The sequence below is a fragment of the Fusarium solani genome (assembly GCF_023522795.1).
Source record: "Fusarium solani strain SB1 chromosome Unknown bctg00000009, whole genome shotgun sequence".
In the NCBI taxonomy this organism is placed as follows: Eukaryota; Fungi; Ascomycota; class Sordariomycetes; order Hypocreales; family Nectriaceae; genus Fusarium; species Fusarium solani.
The window spans coordinates 777,086-802,662 of NW_027072144.1; the positions used below are offsets into that span (position 1 = coordinate 777,086).

The 25,577-nt window shown below is 51.5% G+C and overlaps 8 protein-coding genes across 8 annotated transcripts; 5 read left to right on the forward strand and 3 right to left on the reverse strand.

The window, feature by feature from the left end:
* Positions 1-3,155: 3,155 nt before the first annotated feature.
* MRS44_013313 (uncharacterized protein) lies at positions 3,156-4,406 on the forward strand (the record flags this gene model as incomplete). The annotated part of the gene is made up of 1 exon (XM_065616791.1): positions 3,156-4,406. One exon carries the CDS (start codon positions 3,156-3,158, stop codon positions 4,404-4,406), a length of 1,251 nt encoding a protein of 416 aa, XP_065472863.1.
* A 3-nt stretch (positions 4,407-4,409) lies between these two features.
* Positions 4,410-4,911, reverse strand: MRS44_013314 (uncharacterized protein; the record flags this gene model as incomplete). The annotated part of the gene is made up of 2 exons (XM_065616792.1): positions 4,410-4,538; positions 4,591-4,911. The coding sequence occupies 2 exons, from the start codon at positions 4,909-4,911 to the stop codon at positions 4,410-4,412; spliced, it is 450 nt and encodes a 149-aa protein (XP_065472864.1).
* Positions 4,912-4,944: 33 nt separating this feature from the next.
* On the reverse strand, positions 4,945-6,108 carry MRS44_013315 (uncharacterized protein; the record flags this gene model as incomplete). The annotated part of the gene is made up of 1 exon (XM_065616793.1): positions 4,945-6,108. One exon carries the CDS (start codon positions 6,106-6,108, stop codon positions 4,945-4,947), a length of 1,164 nt encoding a protein of 387 aa, XP_065472865.1.
* Positions 6,109-7,589: 1,481 nt separating this feature from the next.
* On the forward strand, positions 7,590-8,819 carry MRS44_013316 (uncharacterized protein; the record flags this gene model as incomplete). The annotated part of the gene is made up of 1 exon (XM_046277905.2): positions 7,590-8,819. One exon carries the CDS (start codon positions 7,590-7,592, stop codon positions 8,817-8,819), a length of 1,230 nt encoding a protein of 409 aa, XP_046124398.2.
* Positions 8,820-9,504: 685 nt separating this feature from the next.
* Positions 9,505-10,282, reverse strand: MRS44_013317 (uncharacterized protein; the record flags this gene model as incomplete). Its single annotated transcript, XM_065616794.1, has 2 exons — positions 9,505-10,173; positions 10,280-10,282. The coding sequence occupies 2 exons, from the start codon at positions 10,280-10,282 to the stop codon at positions 9,505-9,507; spliced, it is 672 nt and encodes a 223-aa protein (XP_065472866.1).
* A 182-nt stretch (positions 10,283-10,464) lies between these two features.
* MRS44_013318 (uncharacterized protein) lies at positions 10,465-11,790 on the forward strand (the record flags this gene model as incomplete). The annotated part of the gene is made up of 3 exons (XM_065616795.1): positions 10,465-10,644; positions 10,696-11,010; positions 11,755-11,790. The coding sequence occupies 3 exons, from the start codon at positions 10,465-10,467 to the stop codon at positions 11,788-11,790; spliced, it is 531 nt and encodes a 176-aa protein (XP_065472867.1).
* A 3,111-nt stretch (positions 11,791-14,901) lies between these two features.
* Positions 14,902-15,294, forward strand: MRS44_013319 (uncharacterized protein; the record flags this gene model as incomplete). The annotated part of the gene is made up of 1 exon (XM_065616796.1): positions 14,902-15,294. One exon carries the CDS (start codon positions 14,902-14,904, stop codon positions 15,292-15,294), a length of 393 nt encoding a protein of 130 aa, XP_065472868.1.
* Positions 15,295-21,789: 6,495 nt separating this feature from the next.
* Positions 21,790-23,140, forward strand: MRS44_013320 (uncharacterized protein; the record flags this gene model as incomplete). The annotated part of the gene is made up of 4 exons (XM_065616797.1): positions 21,790-21,864; positions 21,919-22,110; positions 22,163-22,242; positions 22,291-23,140. 4 exons carry the CDS (start codon positions 21,790-21,792, stop codon positions 23,138-23,140), a joined length of 1,197 nt encoding a protein of 398 aa, XP_065472869.1.
* Between the last annotated feature and the right edge of the window lie 2,437 nt (positions 23,141-25,577).

Genomic DNA, 25,577 nt, shown 5'->3' on the forward strand with positions numbered 1-25,577 from the left:
CCCCATGGCTCAGGCTTAGACGGAGAGGTCGACGAGTGAGAACGTCAGATGTATGAATGAATGAAATTTATTCCGCCCCGAGGACAAACCTCAGATGATGATGACCACCGGATCATGCTTGATTGGTGATAGGATGTAACACCGGCTCGCCTCAGCGGGCTGGGGCCATTATTGTTGAATATGTGGGGTGTCACGTGTGGGTCAAGGATCTTAAGATTAAAAGCAGGTCCTTCAGGGGCAGATACTTAACGAGAACACGAACACAACACGAATACACTGATTTAACCAATGAACCGAATACACGTACTGTTTGACAATTATCCATTTTACGCTTAGCTTGTTAACTTTACGATTTTTTTTTCTTTTTTTTTTTTTTATAAAATCGCGATTACCTTTAATCGCGGATGCGCTGTTTTGATCAGAACCCACTACCTCCTGAGCTGTCCGAGCTCTCCAAGCCGTACCTCGCCCCATTGTTAGATCCTTAACAGATTAGCACCTGCTATAGGGTGTCATAAGGCGCGTGACTGTTAAGGTGTTATTATAGGTCTACCTTTGTCTCGGGTAGAATATCGCAGATGATAAAGGTGTCGTGGCTACCGAGTGCTCTGGTTGGTCTGGACCCACCGCCGTGACCGGCTTGGAGGGTTCGGACAGCTCAGGAGATGAGGTTAATTCTGCTGGGCGGGATAAATTTTTATTAAAACCCCACTTGTCCATTTCGGCGGTCCGGCCTCTCTCGGATGCACGTCTGGAACAACACAGAGCACCGCTCGGGCCTCCCTCAAACGTAGCACGGCCGATCAGGCGCCCCCGCAACCCCCCAGTAAGCCACCTCAGCTCGACCAAGGCAACGTGCATTTCGGACGGCAAAGTGCATGACTGTTTTGCTGTTGCTGCAGGTTTGAGCATCAGGCAGCCATGGGTCAATGCATTTCCGGCAACGTTGGCTGAGAAAAACACCGCATCCTGCCGCCTTGGCTGCTGCCGGTAGACAAGCAACCCATGGGTCTTCGGACCGGTGAGGTAAGACAGGAAGCTCGGTACAACCAATACCTGCACTTGTTGCTTCGTCGACGGTTCTCCCCTCGCTGCCCCACTACGATTTCTTTGTGCACCTTCCTTCAAGACAATTATATCTTGCCCCCTCACACCACGGTATGTAACCGGCCAAGCTTAATAAACGCTTTCTTGGCTTTAGGGTCGCTCACCTCTCTATTTGTCTGTTGATCAAGCGCCACCGAAGGTCTGGTACCCATGTGTCCCCGCCACGACTTGATCAGTCGCCTGCAATTAGGCACCAACCTGGCGTGTGTTCATATCCGCCCTGCTTGTAAGACCCCTCCGACGGGGCTGTTGTGGTTGCGGCCGGTCAAACAAGCCGTCAATGGGGTCTTCGACAAGGGTTTCTATCAAGACCAAAAACGGCAATAGATCGACGCAGTTTTCTCTTTTCCCGGAGAGGAGATAACGTAGATCATCCCATCAGGGTCCCTGGTTCCCCCGCTCCGCGTCGAAGCCAAGGCCTGAGAGCTTTGGAAGCTGGCTACAGGGCACTCGAGCGATGCTACGAATGTGAGAGCAATACCGTACCATTGATACGTATGGCGGTCTGCATGCCCTTCGTGTCATGATGCTGATCGATCACCTCGTCATTGCTTCCTGGTTCAGACTGTGCAAGATAGTCTTGCCCGGGATTGAAGTGTCGGCGGATGTCCAGTGCCAAGATGTCATTGGTGTGGACGTGGGTACGATGTGTATCTTGGAACGAGAGGGGGTTATGGTCATGCAATGGGTGGTCTCGCTCACCAGCTACCAATCAGATAACGTTCATGACAGGGTCCCTGTAGCAAGGACCGACTCATCCCCTTCCCCTGTGAAATGATGTGGCACTAAGTGGTCTGCCCCACCAGCTAGGTGATTGGAGTCACCGCGCCATGGGGTTCACCCAGGTCACCCGAAATCGCCGGCAGGTAATTACTTGATTCATTGTCTCTTTTTCCCATCTCTTGACTTCCATCCCACGTCAACGTCAATCCACGAGGCATCTTGTTATGTAATCAATCCATCCACGGTTGGGGCCTCGCACCGAATTTTCACTTCTCTCTCACGCGCAACATCTGCAGCTGTCACCTGCACCGGCAACGGAAAACTTTCATTCTGTCGTGCTCCATTAGTTACAGCCTTACCATGTCTCATGACTGTTTGGGGCTCTTCCTTTTCTTTTCCATTTTTATCTTTCTTTTTTCTTATTTGGCTAGTTATACTAGTTTGATTAAAGATATTAACTTTATGTGATTCCTTATTCAGGGGCAACTGACCTTTTTTTCTTTTTCCATCTCGCCAAAGCCTTACATTAAAGTATCCGAAAATAACATCTGAATGTTTTGTGTTGCGTCTGTGGCTGGTTTAACAGGCCGCTTCCCGATACAGATCACGGCTTAGTGTGCGCAGGTGCACAAGCCAATGCACCGGGACGGACCTTCCATGCTTAAAGCTTACCACAGCTAAGGCACCAAAGTTGCAAGGCAGGCGCACAGGGCTATAGCACCTGCGAGCGCTGATTCAACGGCATGGACAGTTACCAATGCAGGTCCTCTTTTTCTCTTGCAACTTATCCTCAACAACAATTCATCTTCTTCGCGATCTCACATCCAAGTCGAGAAGCCCCGACGATTTATGGCAGATTACGACGTTGAGACGCCCAAGACCTTTGCATCTCACAGACACTGAGCGAGACGTCCACCTACACACAAGCGTGTTTCTCTCAACTGGGCTAAAGCCAAAACGCAAACTCACCGATTTCTACGGTTGCATATTACCACATGGGTGACAAAACCCTTTTGGGAAGCCTCAACCATGTTAAAATACTTAGTAATTTTGTGGACCCTTGCAAGACTACAGTACTGCACACTATCCGGAAGGTATCTCTCCATTTGGATGGCATCTCCACTAGGGAATATGTCGTGATAATTCCTGGTGACGCGTCACAATTTTTTCACTCACTCACTCACTCACTCACACATACACACCAGCATCAATACCCAGCCCATCGCCACCTCGTAGCAGTCATGGGCTATCCCCATCCATTCCCCAAGTAAGCTCGGGTCTATCCATCATGAGATTGTGTGACTGGCCTTGTCTTGTACGTAGATATGCCCGATCACGTCCTATCGCAGATATGTCCCGATGTTCCGAAGACCGTGGCCCCTAAATCGTACCAACGGAGCCACGATTTCATCCGCGATAGCTACCCAGAGTCGAATCTTTGTCCATATTGCGGGAGACGTTGGCCCACGAGTATCTCCATCCTCGACAGCTCGCCAGTCCCGTTTCGAGACGTTGGGACAGCTTCCACCTCCTCCGCTATACAGTCTATCGACCTAACAGCCTCTGATCGTTCCACGCCCTCACAGACGATCTTCACCGGCTCTGGAGACGGCCCTGGCCGTATCCTCGCAGCATCGCGGCCCTCAGCCGTGTATCGAGATGCCAAACTTACCCAGAGTCGGATCGCGAGGGGCATAAGGGCGAGCTCGTCGCAACTCAGTGAGGCTGTGGCTAAACAGAGCCAAAACAAGAGCAGACGGAAGATCTCGATGCGTCCCACTGTCTTCCTTGCGAGGCCTGACCCATGGGAAATACTAGACGAAGACGAGGAGCCCCAGTGGTCTTTGGCTAGAGAGCTGCTGAAGGTCGCTTTGCGCCCCTTCGTCGACGAGGAACCATCTTTACCTGTCCACTCCTGGTTCGACAGCATCTTCTTCCCTCAGTTCAAGGATAAGCCTGCCCTCTCTTCTGTTCTTCAATTCGACAAGAGACTCGTTCAGAACGCCCATATTAAAGAGGGTATCACGGAGCTGAGCGACCTCGACTGGGAGAGACAGACAGTCGCAGAGCTTTTCGGCGAGGACTGCCCTTTTCGTTTCAGTAAAACAGAGGGCAGATATCTCCTTTTCCTTGTTTTCTATGAGCCATTGCCTCCTCGACCACAAGTCCCGGCCCCTCGTCATATCAAGACGGCGAGGTCAGCCGTAAAGCCGTTCAAAAAGGAGAAGGGAATCAAGAAAGAGTTAGTCAAGACCGAGGTGAAGGTACAGCCAGCCTTATTAATCGGGAGCGAGTTCAACTCGCCCTCCTTGAGCCCCTCTCTGAGCCCAGTTCTACCTCCTTCGAGAGCTAGCGCAGAAGACCAGATCGAGGTTATTACTAGCGACGTGGACGAGACCCGCGTGGGTCAGAAACGGGCTCGAGGCTCTATAAGCTCAGCACTCTCGGTAGAGGCAGAGGATGAGGAGCTCTCGGCTGACCCTGCCTTCACTGCCCATGGTCCCGCTGCTGGAACCCGAGGAATTGATACGAGGAGGCCAAGTAGTCGGCATCCTCGTAAACAGACGAGGAAATAGTAGCTACTCTAGCTCAAGGTGACCCAGGTCCCCCATCAGCTCGTCCACACTATTGATAATATCGCCGGGTAGCTCAGTTCCGGAGGGGCTATTGTTAATAGGCTCAAGGTAGTTCTGCTCGAGGAGCTGAAGCTAAAGCATTGTCAGCTAGCTTTTGAGTGCGATGTAGTACTTCTTTACGTACGAATCTCTCTTGCCCTCCAACTGGACTCTCTGGGATGCTCAGCACCGGACTTGCCCCGTAGTCGAGATGAACCTGAATCTTGTCTCTAAGCCGTAAGTAGACCGCGAGGTGTGGCCGCTTATGATCAAGCTCCCCATCTAGCTGGCCGTCGAACTGAAGATCCCGGAGCTGTTGATCACACCAGTCCGTTGTTATTGGGTCAAGCAGATCGTCTATATCGATAGAATCGACAGCGGTCATCATCTGGGCAAGCCCATCTCGAGCCGCAGGCCCTAGATGGACTGCCCAGTTCTCCACTTCGCTTGTATTATACAGATCCATCGGGATCCCAGCGACGAGATGCTCCCTATTCTTCTATGGCCAGATGCGATAGCCGTTCCACATCTCCGTGAAGTCCGCAACCTCTTGACGGATCATGGGTCCATAGAGAGCATACATCGCGATCTGGTGAGCAAGACGGTTTGGTTGGAAGAGGCCGCTATCAATCAGCTCGTGTGAGAACGCGATCCAGCGCTGACTGACACCTTTGAGGAGCTTTTCCCACCAAGACTCGATCCGTTGGTTAGATGTGCTTGGGCCCCAGATATGACAGGAGCTCAGTCTCGCTCCCTGCCTGTGGACTCGTTGGTCGTTATCCTCGGTGGTATACCGAAGCTCTGTCTGATCAAGGTCGGCGAGAATCGCCTGGGCTCCGGCCCAAAGAGGAGTCTCGATACCATGATCCGAGCGGGTGAAAAGGGGGCGGACCCCTGAGTACGACACAGTCCGTAGAAATTGTTTGAGTGAACTCAGCGCAGTCATGTTCCCCCTGCCGACATATATCCAGATGATGGCTCTGGAGTACGTGTCGATACAGGCGTAGATAGAGAAGCCGAAGTTCTTGAGCTTCTCGTACCCATCGAGAGACCACATAAAGTTAGGCCCAGGAACCTGGAAGTCCTTCCGGTGCTTCCAATCAGCAAGGCGTCTTTGTTCGGCCCGCTTCTTCCACTCTGGGTTCGTTTGGTACTCGCGATATAAGGTATTCTGGCCGACAAGGACGCCGGCACGGATGCGGACGTAATGGTATAGATACCCCCTGCCAAATCCTCTGATGCTGGAAGACTGACGGTCGTCTTGGAAGAGGAACTCTCTTGCTTTTTGAATAGCTTCCTGTCGTTCAGCCAGATCTCGGAAGCGCCGCTTCATGCCATGCTTCAGACGATACTCCTGTACAGTCCGCTCGGAGATCTCGATGCCGCGTCGCTTGAGATCACGGACGATGGAAGTGTCGCTATATCCGTATCGGTAGAAGTAGCCTTTGACCAGCTCGACGAAGGTGTTGGTATCAATCTTAAAGTGAAGGGGGGAGTACTCCTGGGCACCCCATTCCGCTAACCTCCTTTTCAGGGTTCTGACGTCGAGTACGTGCCCATCGTCGCGGAGATGGGCACATATAGTGTCAATGGATAGTCCTTCTCGCCGCTGCTCGAGGATCAAGTCCTTGACGCGCTCCAAGTCCTTACGGGGCCTCGGCATTGTGCGAGACGCAGACCAGGGGGTCGAGATCGTGGTAGAGGTCGGAGTTCATACCTCCTTCCAAGGCTTCCAGCTGCAACATCCCGGCCCCTCTGAACCGGCATTATCGGAGCTTCGGCGCCGATGGAATGGCATCAGCACCGCTTGGTATGGCATCAGCTCTGCTACATTAGAAACAGTGCGCTACCATATCAATACTGTAGCCCTATATAAAAACGCCTAAAGCCTATGTGCGAAATAGCTCCAGTCATTTTCGTACGTGGTTTTGTCACCCATGTGGTAATGTGCGACCGTAGATTTCCTCCCAAGTTTTCAAGCCCCGACATTATTCGGGAGGAAAAAGAAAGTCTACATCGCATCTCCCTCACCATTTCGAGCGCCGGCTACGTCACTGTCTTAAACCTAGCATCGTGACTGGGCCCGATGCGGTCTTCCATGTCTCACATCGTGAACCGATCGATTGCGCACTCCTCACCTTTTCCGCCTCTTGCGCCAGGCGAGGTGGAGATCGAGTAGTGCTGACTGTGACCTCGAGCTTCCTATACCCTCAGTTTCCTAACGCACAGTCTCTCGACTCTTCCGTGTGCTCGGACTCATCGCCGAGCCTCCTCGTCACGTATCCCCCCACCCACACACTTGTCTTCCACAACTGCTCCGCAGCCCCGACTGTCCGCTTGGACACTTCGAGCAGGCGAGATGAAGGGGTGTCACAGATCTTGATTCGCAATAAGATCCCGGCCACCATGTCTGACGCCCGCCGATGGATATCGCAATGCTCCCGACCCCGATCGTCAAACTACCCAACCAGCATGATTACTCGCCCCGTCTGAAATGGCGGCGTCGTCTGCGTTCCCGTGAGATCTTGCAGCTGCTCCACGGTTCCCGACAGTTGACACTCAGTGTATCCCACCCTGGTTCCGTCAACTTGGATGCCGGCGCCCCTACGTCTACGGTGGTCACGATCTGGTACCCGCGGCTGGCGACTGATAGTCCCTAGTCCCTGGGCCCTCTTTCTGATTGGTCCTGTCCTTGTCCCTGCTTTTGGCTTGTCTTAATTCGTCTGGCCTTGCATTTGCTTTGCGTTGCCATGTCTGGCTTTGCGCTGTGCACTTTGTTGCTTGTACCGAGTTGTATGTACAGAGTATATCTTTGTTAGGCTCGGTCGTCAAGCGACGGATCCCATCTCAGTACCTACGTCTTCTCGTAACCGTAAAAGCCATGCTGGTTTCTTTCTCCTCTCTCCGTTTTTTGGCCTGCAGGCTCGCCTCTGGCCGAGTCTGTCCTAAACAAGTGGTTCAGAACTTAGACATAGTAGGTCACACAGCCTGTGCCATCCCTCCCCTCTCTCTTGTGCTGGAGCAGCCAGTTAACCAGACTGAGACATTGAATTTGTCTGGTGACAGACTCCTCCACCGTGTTGCTTTTTCAGCCTCACTGCCCAATGTGCATATAAGGGCCTCGCCACCCTTCAGCATGAATCAATGCACCGCTCTTCCGTGCTCACTCAAATCGCTGTTGCTCACTTTCAGCTTCTCTTTCTTGGCCGGCGAAGCTTCTTTGAAACCTCTCTATATAGCCTCACTTCATCATTAATCATTGACCACGAAGTATCTAACTACGATTTTGTTACTCGTAACGACGTCACTTCCATCCCAGCTTGGTTGATAATTGCCCTCTCCATGGCTCCACCCAGATCTAGCCGGGTACGGCCTTCCGAAGTCGCAGCCGATACCAAAAGGAATTTCATCCCACTTGTCAAGAAGAACTACGGCGACATCTTTCCACCTTACTCCTACCTTTATCGGCAACCTATCGCACAGCTCACCATTCAGCGTTCAAAACCTAGTACCCGGCCGCCCTCCTTCAGAATCGAGGTTGGCGATCCGGTCATGAAGGCCCTTGCCTACGCTGCAATGGATACGCAAGCGAGCGAGGCAGTCGGTGGCCCCCGTGTGCGAATTCCTTTCATCTGTGCCGCCAATGAACGAAGACCTGGGGGAGATTGGGAGATTGGTCGTGTCGGATATGAAGAGAAGCTTTGCCGACGAAGTAACCTCTCAGCCACTCTCAACACACCTTGGCCCAATTCGCCGGAACCAAACAACTACCCTATCCCATCGCAGGGCGGCATCCTGTCCGATGTTGTCGTAGTTTGTCGCGGGCCTCATGACCGCTACGATAGGTTGGACAGCTGGTTTGACCTACCTGTTGTGTCGGTTCCACCAACCCGGTGGCCGAAACTCAAGAACAACGGCCATAAGTATTCCTTTGCGGAGGAGCGCGAGATGACTCGCGACAAGCTCCGTGGCGCGCTCCGTATCTGCCTCTACAATGGATATGATCGTGTGGTCATTGGCGACTTTGGCTTGGGCAGCGGTTATCGCAACCCACCTCAAGAGTTGGCGGAGCTTTGGCGGGATGTCTTTCTATTTGACCCGGATCTTCGCGGTCAATTTGCCTATGTGGTTTTCGTATTCGAGAACCCCCTTCAAAGCACGACGCGCTATATTCTCGATGGGATCACCAAGAACGAGAGTGGCTCCAAAGCCAAGCCTCGGGCTGGATCCTCGAGTTCATCGAGTTCAAGCAAGGACGATGGCAGCGCTCCCACCGATCGACACATCTTCGAGCAAGTCTTCAGCCCCGCCGAGGTTGACCGAGTGCTTCGGCAACCCGATCCCCGGTATGGACTCGGCATGATCACGACGTGATCTGGCGCTCAGCAGCTCCCAACGGGTTTCCAAGGCAAGACCTACAAACTCGGCCACCAGCACTCGAGAGGATTCCCTGACTCGGAAGGTGGCCAGGAAAGCCCGGCCTCAAGAGCGCGCCGTCTGGGTTAGTCGATAGTTCAAGAGCCTAGTAGGGACCCAAACTTGCCTCGCAGACTCTGTACAAGCTCGCTTTGTCGCGCCGGTTGTGATGCTAATGTCAGGGCTCTCTGAAAATGATCCCCGCTTCAAAGGTGTCATCAAGAAGGGGTCTCCAGGACAAATCAAACTGGCAACTGTTGTTGTGTCGCGCAGGGATGCTGAGTGCACTTGACAAAAGGTAGTTCTTGTTGTAGTGATTGTGATTGTTCTTCGTTAAGTTTTTTTTTTTATAATCTCAATGAGAGGCCCTTTGGGGCCTTATATCTTTGAATGATCCCATCTAGGACTTTGAACCTTCATCGTAGGACTTCAAACTTTAATCTTGATCCTGAAGCTTAGGGGGAACTCTCAGTTCTTCCAACAGTTGAAGCAATTGGCGATTCCTGATGTGATGATATTGATGATATTGATAACATCTATGATAGAAGCCGCCGCCTAAGCCTCCAAGGCCGCCGCCTAAGCCTCCAAGGCCGCCGCCTTTCTGGACGGTTCGCCATACAAATTTGGCTGTGAGAGCGTCTCTTCAGCCCCTCGGGCTGGCTTCTCGTGCGGCTCTTGCTTGCGTGACGATGCTCTTGATCCTCAGTATTCCTGATATGTGGTGTTGAGCCCGTATCGGGCACGGCGTGGAGGGGGGTTCAGGTGGCAAAGACGGCAGCCGCGGCGATGAGGCTGTAACCAGCGGTGACGAGGGTATCTGCTGTAGATGTCGAAGAGGTTCAAATAGAGGGAGTTCATCGTCATCTTCCTCTTCCTCTTCTTCTTCTTCTTCGTCGGCAAGAGCCGGATCGAGCTGGAAAGTGACACTATCGTCACTTCCTGCGAGAGCGGTCCAGTCCATCGAGCTGAGGGGTTTCGGAGCAAAACTAGCGTTGTGAATAGCTTCGTTGACTTCTCGCGGCAGTTGCGTATCTATCATAAAGCTGTCAGGCTTTTGGGTAAGCATCTGGTGCATAGCCGAGCGTTGTGTCTCCATAGAATAATACTCAACATCCTTCCCTGTGTGCTCCAGCCACTGAGCCCACGATGCCTTCCTTTTCACGCCGTTGACAGTGATCTCTTTATCCTGCCGCCATTGATCCTTCATTCTCTTCATCTCCTGTATGACGAGGCTGCGAGCGGTCCGGACCTGTGCCTTCTCCTCCTTCTGCCGGGTTTCGGCGATACCCTCCTCCTGTTGTTCTCGAATCTCCTGCAGACTAACGTTATGACTGAAATCGCCTACTGGCTTCGCTCTTTTCCCTCTTTTCTTGGTGTTGTATCGCTTCTCAATTCATGCCCGGCGGTCATCGACATACCATTCAGGACCACCTAATGGATAACCAAAATTTCGCTCCGCCCACACATTCCTCCCCAGCAACATCATCCTCAACAGCAGAGGCCTCCGCGGGCTCACTATCCCTTCAACGTGGTGTATACGCTTCCTCATCCGCCGCCGCCTCCTACGCGTGTTTATCAACCTGGCCAACAACCTCCTAGTCAAATGCGTCTGCCCGTTTCTCGGATCTCTCCCAAGCACGCGGTTCCGCCCCATGTCTCAAAGCCCTATAATCCATGGGAACCTCCCGATACGGAAAAGGGAGTGTGTGCTCCTCGAGCTAGACATGATGCTACCGTGACTAAGCACTTTGAAAGCTGGAGCTACCAAGATTCTTTAAGCCAAGTATGTCGAAATAAGCTCGCATAGAAGGGCGGCAATATTAACTGACTTTAGATCGGTTCCTGCTCCCACAAGATTCTTAACTTCTCCGAAGTATATACCCGAATCACTCAAGAGCAGCATGGAGCTCACCCCATCCTGAGTAGACTACCGACAGAACGGGATATCAGCGATATGCTCGGCAACGTCGAGCGCATCGAGCGGCATTTGGAGCAAGTAAGGAGTCTGTTGCAAGCATTGAGCCAGAACGAGCGGGCTCGTGAAGCAGCCAAGATGAAGAGCCCGTACGAGGAGGATCACGATGAGCCCATGCACGGAGATGCGATGAAGCCCCAACATGGTATGACAGAGGCCAGCACGCGATTGAGGGTAGGTTCAATCATTTGAGGGAGAAAAGAAAAAAAAAAAACTCACACGTGGATAGCGTGCGGCTCCCCTTGACCAATGTCATAATTGCAACCGAGTTGACACACCCGAATGGCGACGGGGTCCTGATGGAGCGAGGACGTTGTGCAATGCGTGCGGCCTACGTTATGCCAAATTAAGGAAGCAACAGCTTGAAGCGAGGTCGATCCACGTGAAACCTGGAGAGGCTCATACCTGCTGAGGATCTATCTACTGTTAGTCCCAGAAGTCTTGGCTCACTGCATAAGTTTGTCATCAATGATAGTATAATGAGAGTACATGACGCATCGACTTCCTGCATTCAAATCTCAATTGCTCGTTTGCGGTTAAAACACCCAGAAACGAACGCAAACATATACTATTGACTATCATCTCCTGCACGCAACGCGGCACCTTCATTCCCTACAAGAGAGGTGATATTACGGTATATCTCATGATCATATGTACCGGTAACCATTTTTCAAGTCCAATCATTTGATTCGACTATTACTTATCTTCTCTTCCTTAAAGCTTGCCGCACTTTGCCAATTCTACTCACATATCTCTCTCCGTAGCTTGGGCATCATAAAGCTCAACTGTGTAGTCCTCGAGACCCTTTTGGTTGACCTCGTCACTGCTACACCCTTCACAAGCTCTGGCCATTCCGCCGGCCTCAAAGGTCTATCAACTTCCTCGACATCACAACGTGTTAGCTACTAACATTTATAGTCCTGGGGCGGTGCCCTATTCAAGTGGAAAGATTGACGTTTCTATCATCTATGGGACAAACATAAGCGTAAGAGTGCAATAGGATGGATGAGCCGCGTTGCCTACACCTCGGTACCGACATGAAACGCAGTGCCAGAGACCATGCAGCGAGCAAGTAATACCATAACAAGGACTGTCGCACCATACACGTCCGACTCTGCCAGTCCATTCCGGATGCGATCGACGCTGCCTGTTGCTAGGATCAGATCCTTCTTAAAGGCGGCACCTACGCCAAGCAGCTGGCAATTAAGAAAGGCGAGACTGCTTTGGTCGGGCTCGACGCCATTCTCGTACCACTACCCTTACTATTATAAGTTGCTCCTTTATCCTAAGTGGTTCCGGTATCTACACAATATAGCCTAAATTTGACACAGCGCCGTTTCTGGTCAGCTCGGTGGGAGAGCCATTAGAGGACATGCTAATCACCGACTTACAGTTCAGCCACTTCTCGGTGCGAACAGGGCGGTAGTCGGTGGTCCAAACGCTCGAGTGATTGAGAACAGGCTCGCTGGCGGCGGACGGTACGGGTTTCTCATGGTTGGCTCGACTAATAACCGAGTCATTGATAACACCGCGTTATCATCGACGAGGCTCGGGTTCATCGGCATTTGTATGCACAACGTAACTGGTAACCAGATCTTAGTTCACTACGTTACTATATGCGATGCCGCGCTCCGTGTCCTGCATTTATGATTTTATTGAGTCCGGCATCGACTGCGCTGGATTCCGTTGCGGTCACACTATGTCGATATATATAACCAGCAGCTAACAACTGCCGATATGCATTGGCTTGGGCACCTATGGAATTATTCTCGGTTGCACTGTAATTAGTGTGGTCCGGGACAACCTTATCGAGGGGCAGTCTGCTGGCGACCTCGCTATAACTCTGGCTGTCGTCGATGGTCCATGTACTTAGCCTGAGTTATCCCTCTTATGCAATTTCTTCACACCGAAGCCGCAGCCTCGGACGACATGCTCATCCAAGATCCCTCACACCATAACGATCCCGACCTGCTCGCCAACACTACCAACACCGAAAACCTCATCATATACAACAAAAGCTCAACCCAAGAGCTTTGCGTCTTATAGTAAGTGTGGGCACTGCGCGCGAGACCAGCAACCAGGTAATACCATACCAGAGGCAGCAAAACGGTTGAGCCAGAAGCATCACCGGCCATGTGGGTGCCAAAACAGTTACCTTGGACGTATTGAATTTTGGTTAGTCGCAGTCACGTGAATCTGATGCCTAGAGGTAGTATGTTTTCTAGGGATTTACATCGTTCGTCGGTAGGCAGAGGGGCTTCCCCAGCGACACTCGTGCATCTCCATATTAAAAACAGTGAAACCGCTCATGTTAAAGGAATGCAAGCAACTCAACAAAAAGCTCAGGGTTGTCATCACCTAGCAGCCTAACGTAGAATAACCTTAAAAAGGAAACATTTAGTCGCAGCCTCGGTCACAACTGTAAGGAGCAGTGCGAGGCAGCACCTGATCCGATGAACCATGAGATCCAGGATCCAGTTCCGCGTCCTTGATAAACATTGATTGTGGAGATACCTGGCATTTGTAGCAAACGCGGGTATACTCTGACCATCGCGGTTGTTTCCTCTTGTCCCATCTCACCCCTTCATCCCAGTACTGTGCTGTGTATACAAACCCCCTTGGAATATCCCAAACCATCTAGAACAACCCCCCATCTACCGGTACTCTTGTTTGTTTGGTTTATTCATAGGCTGACCCAGCCGCCCTAGTGGCAGCTATGCAGCGTTCGACTATAAATACTGGTGTCCCCGCCTCTCGCTTTCAGAGCCCAAGCCGTTCCTTCCAGAATTGCTTCCCCTTCAGCTCCAGCCGGTTATATCGTAACTCACAGTGTTGGTAACTGTTCTGTATCTGTGCACTCTTCAGGCCTTTCCTGACCCTCCCCTGCTTCTATATACCGATAATCACTCGTCCACGCTATAAGTATTTGAGTACTGTGGACAAAACGGCCCGGAATTGCTCCAGTAGTGCCGTCCTCAACATCATCTTGGCTGCTTGTACTGCCATTGACGAGCTACAGAGAATGCATTTGATATGCAAGGAGTTTTGCCTGCCCACATTCGGTGTCGTGCGTCCATCCAGTTTCTGCATTCGAGCAGGATGTGACGCACTATCTGGCGCCCATGTCCGCATTGGCACTTGTCGGTGTCGGCTTTGTTGATACCAGAGAGATAGGCACGCATGCCGATCTTGCCTACTGCATGGTACTCCTTTTCAACTGCCCAATTGGGATCTGCATGCATGCTTCGAACTTGGCTGTCTAATAGGGCAGGTTCTCCAAACACTCTCGGATCGTCTCCAAAATTGGTGATTTGGTATCCACGCCAGGATCTCCAATCTCCTGGCCAAAACTATCCCCTCTCTGTGCTGGTAAGAAAAAAGTGCGCGCTGTTTCAGCCAGCACGAGCGAGTGCACGGATAGCAGTCCTGATCAGTCTCTTGCAAGTGTGGATGATCCAAATGCCGTTCCAGCGCCGTCATTCCTCTGGCACCGTCCCTCCCGGCAAATGGCTGAGTCGGGTTATGACGGATGATGGTCCTCGAATAGGGCGCTAGGTCGAGGAATCTGGGTTCTAGGGCCAAGCAACCTTTTCCAAACTTGCTGTGAATCTTATGTTTAAAGGTGCCTATGAGGCTGAGCCATGGCCTCTTCTTGTCCACGCGCGTTGATATCCTTCAACCTCACTTTTCCTGCCGCTCTTCGAGTCCTGGTATATATGAGCAGTTAAAAGCATACTCTTGTCTGTTTCTCCACATCTTGCTTGTTAACTATGTTATATAACGGGAGTCATTTCGTTTGCAACGACTTATGAGCAACAGCATGTTATCTTCTTCCACCTCCAATCATCCTTATCTCCCCCTACACGGTTCTCCATCAACACAAAACCATCATCACTGGCACAGAACTATAGCCACCGATCTATTTAAGGGGTTTCAAAATAGTTAAAGCATTTCTGTACCTATTCTTTCCACTGCTTCGGCCATCGACCGAACATCTTGCAAGAGACGTACCTTTTGATCCCCCTCCATCTCATGGGCGACAGAGCCTCAGGTGTGCTGAACGTCATGGAAGACAACCTACCCTCTGGGACAACATACATATTTCAACCTCTTCCATGGGAGCAATGGTGGTCGGCGTATCATCCAGCCCCGCTTGGTTTGTCTGGAGTCAAGGGTACAGCTGCAAACGGCATCTACACCCAGAAACGAAACCGAATCGCTGCCAAGAAGCTCCGTGTCAAGCAGAGGGAAGAACAGCTGAGACTTGAGTCTAGCAATCAGGACTTGGAACGCATCCACCGCGATCTTTCCACCTACATGGCCGACCTGACGTTCGAGGTGTATGAGCTTAAGATGCAACTTCTACAGCACTCGGGATGCAATTGCACCCTCATTCAGAACTACCTCGCCCATGAGTCCCAGCGATACGTGCAAGCGATAATGGAGGAGTCGCAGTGAGCGGCCTTGTTTTCGCAGGTGTAGCCCCGGGCGATGCAAGCAAAATTAATGCGGGGATTAAAACGGGGCTCGGAAAGATGCGAAGACACCATCATGGAGCTCCGTCCGGTTGTTTGAGGGTTGTGGGGGACGAGGGATGTCAAAGCAATGTGAAACCAATAGGTGGCAGCAGGCTTGAGAGCTACAGAATACTAATTTCTCTTTCCTTCCCTCTTTAACTGCCGTTAGGTCGGTGTCGCGGGGCGAAGAACCTAGCCTTATGGGCTCCCTGTCGCATATCAGCCCGTCGCACACACGGCATAGCCCACCGGATTATTTCCGGAATTCCACTCGGAATTTCCGTTCCACACGGATTTCCGTCTTCTATATAAGACAACAACGTCATTCTCTTTTGTATAGTACAATTGCTCCTTAGATAATTCTCATCAATTGACTGGTGCCATCAATGATCCCTGTGGAGCCAATTGTCTGACACTCCCAGGTTCTAGAGGCGGTTGACTAAGCTAATCCCTCGGGAGGATGGCCTGAATGATATATCAACATGTGATAGGCGCCGGTCCAGTTAAGGCGTAACGAACGGCGGCGTGGGACTGTCACACAAAGATGTCTGAGACAAGTCCTCCGCATCTCCGCGGCGTCTATGAGTAGGACTTTCGTAGTACAGGCTAGAGGCAGTGGCAGGGAAGTTCTCAATATGTAAGCTGAGCGAGCCGAATCGATTGACGGAAGGATAAATGCAGTGGGATTGATTCTACGATAATGAGCTTCTTTTTCTCTTTGTGTATGTCTCCCTTACGATCGAAATCGAAGTTCGTATGAGAACCAAGCCATAGGCCCGATGAAGGAGGCAATGCATGCAAGTTTAATCACCACGTCCGCGTATGACACATCGCTTTTCGCAGACACAGAGCTTACCTCTACACGTTGACCCTTGATTTCGCGAGCCCACCCAGGGCAAAGGGAGGATGCATGGTGCCCTGGCCCCTGTAGCGACCTTACTGCTCCCGTCGCTCAGCCTCACCATGCAGCATGTTGTTTTTGGACTTGCAAGGGGCCACATATATGGTCCTTTCAAAGCCTCTGCAAAGCCTCGCCCTTCATAACCCTCCATGCACAATCCAACAAGGACAATAAAACCCACCCGCAGCATTGGCGGGTCTGTGCCCATCTGTGGCCACAGCTCTGGAAATGAAGATGACCCTTAATCAGGAAGAGGCTGCAGAACTCTGCGGATCTTTCCTTCACCAACATATAGCCACATTGACAAAGCGGAGCCGTTAGAACCCCCCCGTCAACGTTGCCCAAAGGAGCGGAAGGCATTGTTAGGGTGGGCCAGTGTGAAGACCGGGGTTGGTGGTAAAGGCGTGATGGGTCCGTGCCCGAAGCCCCAACTGAAAACTCCTTCCTTCTAGGCTAGAATGAGCTTTGGCTTCTTAGCTACCGTCATCAACCTGCATCTCCTGCCGGGGGAATCATCCGTCTCCATAAGGCTGAAACATACCAGCAAAGAAATACTCAAGAGGTTACACAAAGCACAACACATGTGACGTGCTCCCATGTCACGGATGCTTGTCTGGTGGAAGTAACGCCGAGGCCTTTCCGATAGCGCCATGCATAGAGAATAACGGCGAAATTTTTCATTGAACAGGCTCTCGGTTTTAAGTCAGTTATGTGACAACTGACGGGGGCTATTTACCCTTCTCCTGTCAGCCAAAGTTGCTCCTTTGAGTGATTCGAATATGCCACAGCTCCCGTCTTCCGCCATCAAACAACATTGAGGCGCCTCAATATAGTGATGAAATCAGATTGGGCCTACTTGCGGCCCATATTTTCCTTCGCCCTGAAAATGCCGTTGTTGACTGCACGTTTGTGTCCAAGTGTGCCGTGTGGAGTTCGCGAACTGAGTTACCTCTCAATTCGCGAGACCAGGGGTTCTCCCAACTGCGTTTCCCAGGTTGTCGCGTGGTATGAACGTGCGCGCACCGCTCAATAGTATCCTTGGATTAGTGGGCAAGGGCCGGGCCGCTCGATCCAGGCTGCCCCAAAGCTTCGCTGAAGAGCGATGGCCAGGCATCGACCCGTCATTTCATCACTTAGTCCGCCGATGTTAAGTAATTAGTTAGCCCAACGTAACTGCTAGTCCCGCGTAGCACTGTTCTTAGTCTAAGCTACAAATTAACCCCAGGGGTGACAAGTCGGGAGAATACCAGGGTCTACTGCTGGGCTTTCCGTATCGATCTGCCGCCAATTTACGGAGGACCGAGTCAATAATAGCCTTGGTTCATGAAAAAGCAAGAACAACGCCACAACTACGGTAAAATAAAGAGTACTGAGATACTTGAGTCCAATTCGGTACCGCTAAACGGCAGATAGAGTATCATAGTCTCTAGTGGTTCCCAAAAAGGAAACCCCCTACGCCCCTAACGTTTTATGGCATTTGGTCTCAGCTGTTGTTGATCAAAGGGACGTAGGGGGATGTGGCGTTGGCGCCATCGGTAGAGCCTTTGACGGCCAACCGTATGTAGGTAGGCCTTTGACTACAGATGTCAGTCCGAGTCCCTCCGCCAATGGAAAGGCAATATCATGCATGGGCGGGGCAGGGGCTAGCGATAAGACCCCGTCTGAGCGTCTGGGGGAGCTGGGGCCCGCTGCCGGCAAAAATGGTAACGCGCCCAAACTTCGGGGACTGGTAGATGTTAAATAGGAGCACCGGATCTCTCCGGGACAGCCCTACTTCGAAAAGAGTCGGGATCAATTTCATCGGGAGAGCCTAGAGCGACAAGGCCCAGTCATCGATCGAGCTTCTGGCAGGATTAGTGCATTTCAGGGTGGTCCCCAGACCAACTGGCCGAGGCAGTCGGGACTGAGCTCGGCGATTGAGAGTCCGATTCAATCGCAATTCAATCAGGTTTTCCGCGATCCCGATTCGATTGAGGGTCTGATCGATTGGGCGCGACTTGATTAGCGTTTAGCGCAACGGGTAATTGCGCTAGGTCAGATACAGTTTAGTTTTGAATATGAAAACCAAAAGAGGTTTAGTATTGATATACAAAATTCTGATTGGCCAGCAGACGACAGAGCGACGACGAGGTTGACAACTTGCAAGTATGATAACACCGCAATGAGGGCAGAAAAAAATGGGGAAAGGGAAATTTCTATGTCCCAAGAACTTATAAGGTAGATGTGATACAGTGCGAATAATTTTTGCCAACCCTTTGCTCCCAAGTCTAGTCGGGTTTTCACCAATTGAGGTCATCACAGGAGAGGGGATGAGGGGGTGGACAACACACAAGGAAAAAAAGGCACCAACGACCAAAAAGCGGGAGATTGAGGGTTGAGGTAGCTGGCTGGGGCAAAGTCCTTTCGTTATTCAAGGCACAGCGAAGTTAGTCCCGAAATCTCCTAGTCCTGGGTTGTTGGGGACCCCAGAGTGATGTCGCGTCGCGTTGGTGTATCTCTCAACTCCGGCCCGCCGGGACAAAACGCCAGATTTGAGCGCTAAAGAGCCCAATTTTAGGGCAAGAGACCAGGAGAAGAACCTCTGGTGCCGATCCCGGTGCCAGACCATAAGATCGTGGACTGAAGACAGTCAGATGCTTGTTGGAGCAGGAGGAGCTCAGGCAACTGGCATAAGTCTAGAAGCTGCGCACAACGGCCCAAACAGTCCTGCGAAGTCTAGAACTCCCCTCCATGCAACAGAGTGCTGCGGAAGCTTTATCCGGGACAAGTGCCATTCATAAGAGACATCCCCCTCGATGCAACGCCTCCCTTACACAACAAAACTTGGGATGACAGCGGAACTCCCGACTCCTAAGATGGGATTGGCCCGAGTACAAAATACCCGCACCCTCCGCTGATCCTGCCAGCAACGATACTGACTCCCAACTGAGAGTCGTCACATAGGCAGTCAATGGAGCGCAGCGCTCAATCGTTGGCGAGAGCGACATGTCGCATATCAAGCCTTGGCCCCACTAGAGCAGCTGCCTAAACTGGCAACGCTTTCATTTGTGTATAAAGAGCTGCACGACTCAGTGCACCTTGTTCCTGAGTTCTTGCCCTTTAGATAATTCTCATCAATCGACTGGCACCGTCTAGGACGCCTTTCATGATTGTTGTTGTAATGTTTGATGTGGGATTCAATTGTTTGATACGATAACTACGTAAACTTTCATGGCTTCTTTTTTTTTTCTTTTTTTTCTTCTTTTTTTTGAAGGTGTTTGAGGGAAGGGGGAGAGCGGGGGGCGGGGGCATGAACAGCCCAAGCATGCTTCGGTCTCTATCAAAAGGATTCTCGATCGCACAATCAGCGCGCGAGGCTGGGCTGGCCAGATAGTTGTATGTGCTCTCTGGACATTTGCTGGATTAGTAGAGGCTGCGAACGTGGATCGAAGTTAGGCATAAGCTCTCATCCCTGGTCCCTCAACCATCACCTCCTTCCAGCTTGCCAGCACTAGCTCCACCCTGAATTGATGGATAGTGGGCCCCTTCCATCGTTGACTCATGCGGTTGCTGTCCCCAGTGGATGTAGGTTGCATTCGAAAGAAAGCACTATTTAGGTTGGTGTTCATCCATCGGCATCAAAGCTCCATCTGCTTCTCGCGAACGGGCCTTGCCCAAGGGATGTCCACTCTGACGGCCGTATCCCAGACATCTTCAACATCAACGTCCCGAATGAAGCGTCAACTACCGGCGCCAGCCAATCCAAGCACCAAGTAAAGCTCTGTGGAACTCGAGTCTCGGGCACTGTTCGAGTGCTCTAGCGGGGAGGGGAGCTTTAACAAGGTGCGCGTCACCTCAAGGGCACATCCCCCCAGAGCCTCGACAGACGCAAAAGCCACCAGTAGTGGCGCTACCGAAAAGTTGCCGGGGTAGTAAGATCGACCACAGATTGTCGTTTGCCGCGGTTCGCTGGCTGATGCCTCACAAGCCCGATTCCCTGAAAACTGTCGCGGTCGATGATGTGATGACGTAAAATGGGTCACTGCAGACAGCCTGCTAGTGGTGTACCTAAGCTCCCAACCCAACGTCACGATCTCGGCCAGGCCAGGCTCAAGGACGTGAGTGTAAGGCCATGGGCATCATGGGCAACATGGCGGTCGGAGCGCTAACACATGCTCGGTTTCTGTGCTGATCCCAACTCCTTGGACCAATGAAGTGAGGCAATTTCTTGTGCTCAGACGAAGGTAGGATGCAACTCAGAACTCAAGGCACTTTACGGAGAAGGCAAGCCGCCCCTTTCCCCAGTTACTGGTGTTCATGATCCTCAGTTACGCAAGATTCATCAGAAACCCCCAAGCTTAGAGCGTAAGTGGCTTGGATTCTGAAACAGCAGTTGGACTGGCCAATGATGGTCGCAATGGTAAAGTACTCAGCTTACCTCGTAAAGGTCGCTGAATCTCCGGTTTGGAAGGTAGAGATTCACGCTTGCGCCTCCTTCCCTGTCCCCCTTCAGTTTTAGTATTTTACATCGCCCAGCCGTGGTCTTAGGCCGACATCACAACGTTTCCCAGCCCTTACCCTCCCGATCCCTGTCGAGCTTGATCAAGACGCATCACCCACTCAGCTCATCGATATCTCCGCTGATTTCCCCAGCTCAGTTCACGACACTCATCCTGGATTGTCTCCAATAGACTAAATCGGCCCTCCACCGCATCCTAAGCACAGGTCAACTCTATTGTACCTCTTTCTCTGCGGCTTCTAATACAGTATTAAAGCACCACATGCCCTCAACTCTCGACTTCATCCACTTCTCCTCTGCAGGCTCTTAGGTCGCCTCTTCAAGTTCGACTTGATCCTCCCCATGTTTCTTCAACAACTTCTACTTCACAATAATCGCCCTGTTTAACTAGTTAATACACCTTCATCTCTTCTCTAGTTTCTCTAATTCTTCACTTCCCTCTCCACCACAAGCCACCTAGTTGCCGACTTGGTTGATATAAAAAAAACCCTGGTGGAGTCACTCCTCACCACAAGTCCTCGCACTCAGAGTCGGTTCGATATTCTTCTGCAACAGATCCTACCACCACCGAAGTCGCGAATCAACGGCTCTGCAAATCATCGCTCTGCCAAGGGCTGTCCCAGTTACAAGATCTCCCTTACATTCGAGCTCTTAATTCAATCGCACTCTGGCCAGCCGGATCTCGGCCTCGGCGTTCCTGTGCTCTAATTTGCTGTAGCCTGGGATCATTCAAATCCTTCGTCTGGAAACGAGAGCGGCTAAGGGCACCATCGTCCGGAAGCAAAACATCATTTCCGACTCCCCCGTCCTAAGGCCGCGGCTCTCCCCCTGGACTACTCCCTGTATAATTCGACCTGGTCTCTTTGTCACCGGTACGGGCCAGGCTTATTATCTGACCCCTTGAGACCTGCATCACGCCTCCTGAACCTAAGCATGCCCCTATTGGAAGACTTGACGCTTCACCGACCTATTTAAGAGCTTCAACGCATTTAATCGCTTGCAACCACGGCTCTTAGAGCGGTATCTATGAATTTATAATGGAACTTCTAGAACTTGTTGAGGACGAGCCTACGGCCCACCCATTCCGGTGCAACTGGGAAGAATGCATCAAGGTTCGTGTACTTCTTCCTCTTTGAGCCTTTTGGAAGCTGACACTTCGGATACAGAGCTTCAACCGCAAGTCTGACCTGCAGAGGCATTACCGAATTCACACGAATGAGCGTCCTTACGCTTGCACAATCCCTGGTTGTGGCAAGAGCTTCATTCAACGAAGTGCCCTGACTGTCCATGTCCGAACGCATACTGGTGAAAAGCCTCACCAGTGTCAATATATTGGCTGTGGAAAGCGCTTCTCCGACGTGAGTAGTTCGTAGAGCTAGAAATCCCTGCCGCAATTAACCAGTTCAACAGTCTTCCAGTCTCGCCCGACACCGCCGAATCCACACTAGAGAGCGCCCTTACAAGTGTGGCCACAATGGCTGCTTGAAGAGGTCAGCAATTTAGCCCTTGCTAAAGCCCTCCAGCTAACGAAGGGGCAGTTTCTGCAGGAAGACCACGATGACCAAGCATCAGCGTAGATCGCACCAGAAAGGAATGGACCCCCACAATCCTTTGGACGACTGCTCGTCGGACTCTGACTCTGATGAATTCCCGTTGACTCCTCAGACCTCCTCGATGACTTGGTCTCCTCTGATGGCCGCCAACTCGTCAATGCTCCAGGGCGCGTTGCATCGTGCCAGTTCCTACCCTGACTTCGGACAGCAAATGCATGATTACCCTCTCCAGCACCACCAGCAATACGTTGGCCGCCAAACAATCCGCTCCAATGTTACTCCCAAATTCCAGTCGCACACGGTTGGTGAACAGCAAGTCGACATGCATATGATCCCTCGAACAGCGAGCATTCCTCGACAAGCCCGTTATGTTACTGACCAGAGCAACCCTGGAATCACGACCATGACGACCAACCCTGTCTCGTCCCAGTACCAGCTTGCTCAGCAGCAGGTTGAGCGACCTCCCATCGAGATGCCTTACTCGACCCCAGGCATGGCGGCGAAGCCGTTTATCCAAAGCAGTCCTAGTGCTTTTTCGGCTGCCTCTGTGCAGAGCACCCTGATGCAGGATAGCGGCTTCTATCCGCCCCAAAAGCAACACCCACCTTCGTACACCATTCAGGCTGCTTCCCACGTCGACTCTCGTCAGAGATTGCCCACCTACCCTCAACCGATGCACCAGGCCATGTCTCAGGCTCAGCAGACCGTCACTGCCCAGGCACGGCAGCAAAGCCCAGTTTCCGCGACCAATAACTACCCTCAGCCGACTTGTCAGCCTCAGGAGGAATATTGGCCTCTATACCACTCCCCGACTAAAGTGACCACTATTGGCTAGTTGCCCGCCTATGGCGCTGCTGTCTATGACTTTTGTGGTCTAAAGATCGAGTTTGACGATCCCACCATGCAATTGCCTAGCAGCAGACTCGAGACCATTTAAAACCCCTCGATAGCGTGCTACCTAGGCATAATTGCATGACTTGGTTCCTAATTGAGCCTATCTCTATATCTATATTGTACCCAGGATGGACCAGGCAAATATTATCCCGGTTTTTAATTTTATTGGATATATCACTTGGGATAGCTATACGGGAATTAATGCGAGCAGATAACCCAGACGATGCTAGGGGGCGCCGAAATCATTGTGGATTGGATGGGACTTATAACAATCCCGACTTGGAAGCATTTCTCGGCGTTCTTGCGCTGTTACCCAGGTCTAGAGCGTTTGAGAACGGGCCGGCTTTCCTGTTTCTTCTATGACTATGCCTGGGCTAAGCAAACTCTCCTTGGGCAGTTGTCGGTGTTCTGACGACCCCCCTTTTTTTTCTTTTTTCTTTTTCTCTTATTTTTTTTTATTTTTTTATTTTTATTTTATTTTTTAATTTCACGCATTACTATTCCAGTTTGTTCGAGGCCCTACCTGTGCAAGCACATGGCATTGATAGTAATACGCATTGTTTGGTCGCTTGATATTATTTCGCATTTTATTTTGTATTGTCGGTCTTTCTAGTAGCGATCAGGGTAAAATCTCACGAAAGGCGGACAATAACCTCATTGAAGGCGATTTGGGAGGTTTATTTATTTTGTTTTTGGCAGGTGAGAACGGGTGAGTGTAGGGGCCGAGGGGGTTTGGTTGATAGAAAAGGGTGCCTAGTTAGACACGATGCTGCAATGACCGTTTGACAGAGTTTAGAGGAGCGAGGATTCATGAATAAGGGGCGTGGGGTACGGGTTGAAACCCTTCTAGCGGTGCCAATCACGAATGGCAAGGGAGGCGATGAATCATCGAGGATTGGAAATACGCTGTAGATGGTGCTGATAGAGCAAGCACGAGAGATGAATGCATGGCCAGGGAAATTCCCGCAGGACTGGGCAATGGGGCAAATGTATCTGGACGACGTTAATGAATGCGATGTGGTATGCAATCTAATCATTAATTGTGGTGGATAAGATGGGCCTCTTAGTCATGACCATCTGCGCCGGACCACCCCGCTGGCTTGGTGCGGCATTCCTGCCATTGGGAATCAAATTTCCGTCTAGCAGATCCAAAGACGTCCCGGCAGACCTGCTCAAGCTCATTCTCCGGTCTCCATGGAGAGTAGCAATATGCTTTTCATTACCCCTTAGCTTTTTTCGCTCGATCGGGGAGATAATGAGCCACCTGACACGGCGGTGCCGACCATGTTCTTAAAAGCAGTTATGAGAAGTTTCCGCTTATGGGTATTGAGCTCACCACCCATCTTGACGACTTCCTTTAGATGGGGAACCATATCATAGCCTCAGCCCCGTCACGAGATATGGAGGGTATTTGATTACCAGTCGACTACTTCACACGCCCCCGCCACACACCCGATAAGCGTGGAATTACTTGGGCTGACGGCCTGGTGGAGTGATTGCTTGTACTGGAGGTGTTATTCGTCGCGTTGGCTGCTGGTGGGAGACGGGCGCTGCAAGCCCAGGATTTAATTGGCTGAAGTTGAACTCATGGCACGGCTCGGACAGCAGTGGCTTAAAGGAAGAAGCAAGTCATGGACGTCGATGTCCAGTTCAGGAGGGCTGAGCCGATCATTTCCCGACATTTAGGGATCGGCAGTGGTGAGGCTGGGAGCTATTGATTGCTAGCGCTTTGGGACTAAGCCTGCAGGGGATTTATGACTTGGCGATCCAGCGGTTTGCAACCCACCCTAATATGGACAACCCTAAGTGCGTCGTCTGGGCGCGACGGTCTAGAATGCACAGGGCCCTATCCGGGGCAGTGGAGGGTAGATGCGACAATGGGAACAGTTCATGGGATTGCGTCTAGGGAATGTGGTACGCGGGGCGCCGCGACCTTGAAGTTGTTCAAGTCATGGAGCGACCTCGCTCATATCACGAAGGGCGGCACGCGCCGAGCCGTGTTCTCGGCGATCTTTATTCCTTCTACCTTCTGCGGAGACATGAAACGACAGGGGCACTTCCAAGATACCCAAACCAAAGGCCCACCACAGCAAAGCAGCTCATGGATGCCTTCCAGACGGGCAGGATGGATGTCTCAGATGCTAAGGTATAGCGATGGATTGAATCTCAAACCCAGGACTCGATTCGCGGAGCCCTGGCACAATACGTGCAGACATAGAGGTTGATGTGGCAGATGTGGCACTGGCAGCGGCTGTGCTGCAATATGCGCCCCCACCCGATTTCTCCTCGACGAGAGATCAAGAAAGCGGTCAGCAAGATTCATCGAGAGAGGGTAGCACAAAGCAGCACAATCACCCGAGGCCCACTGGTGAATCACA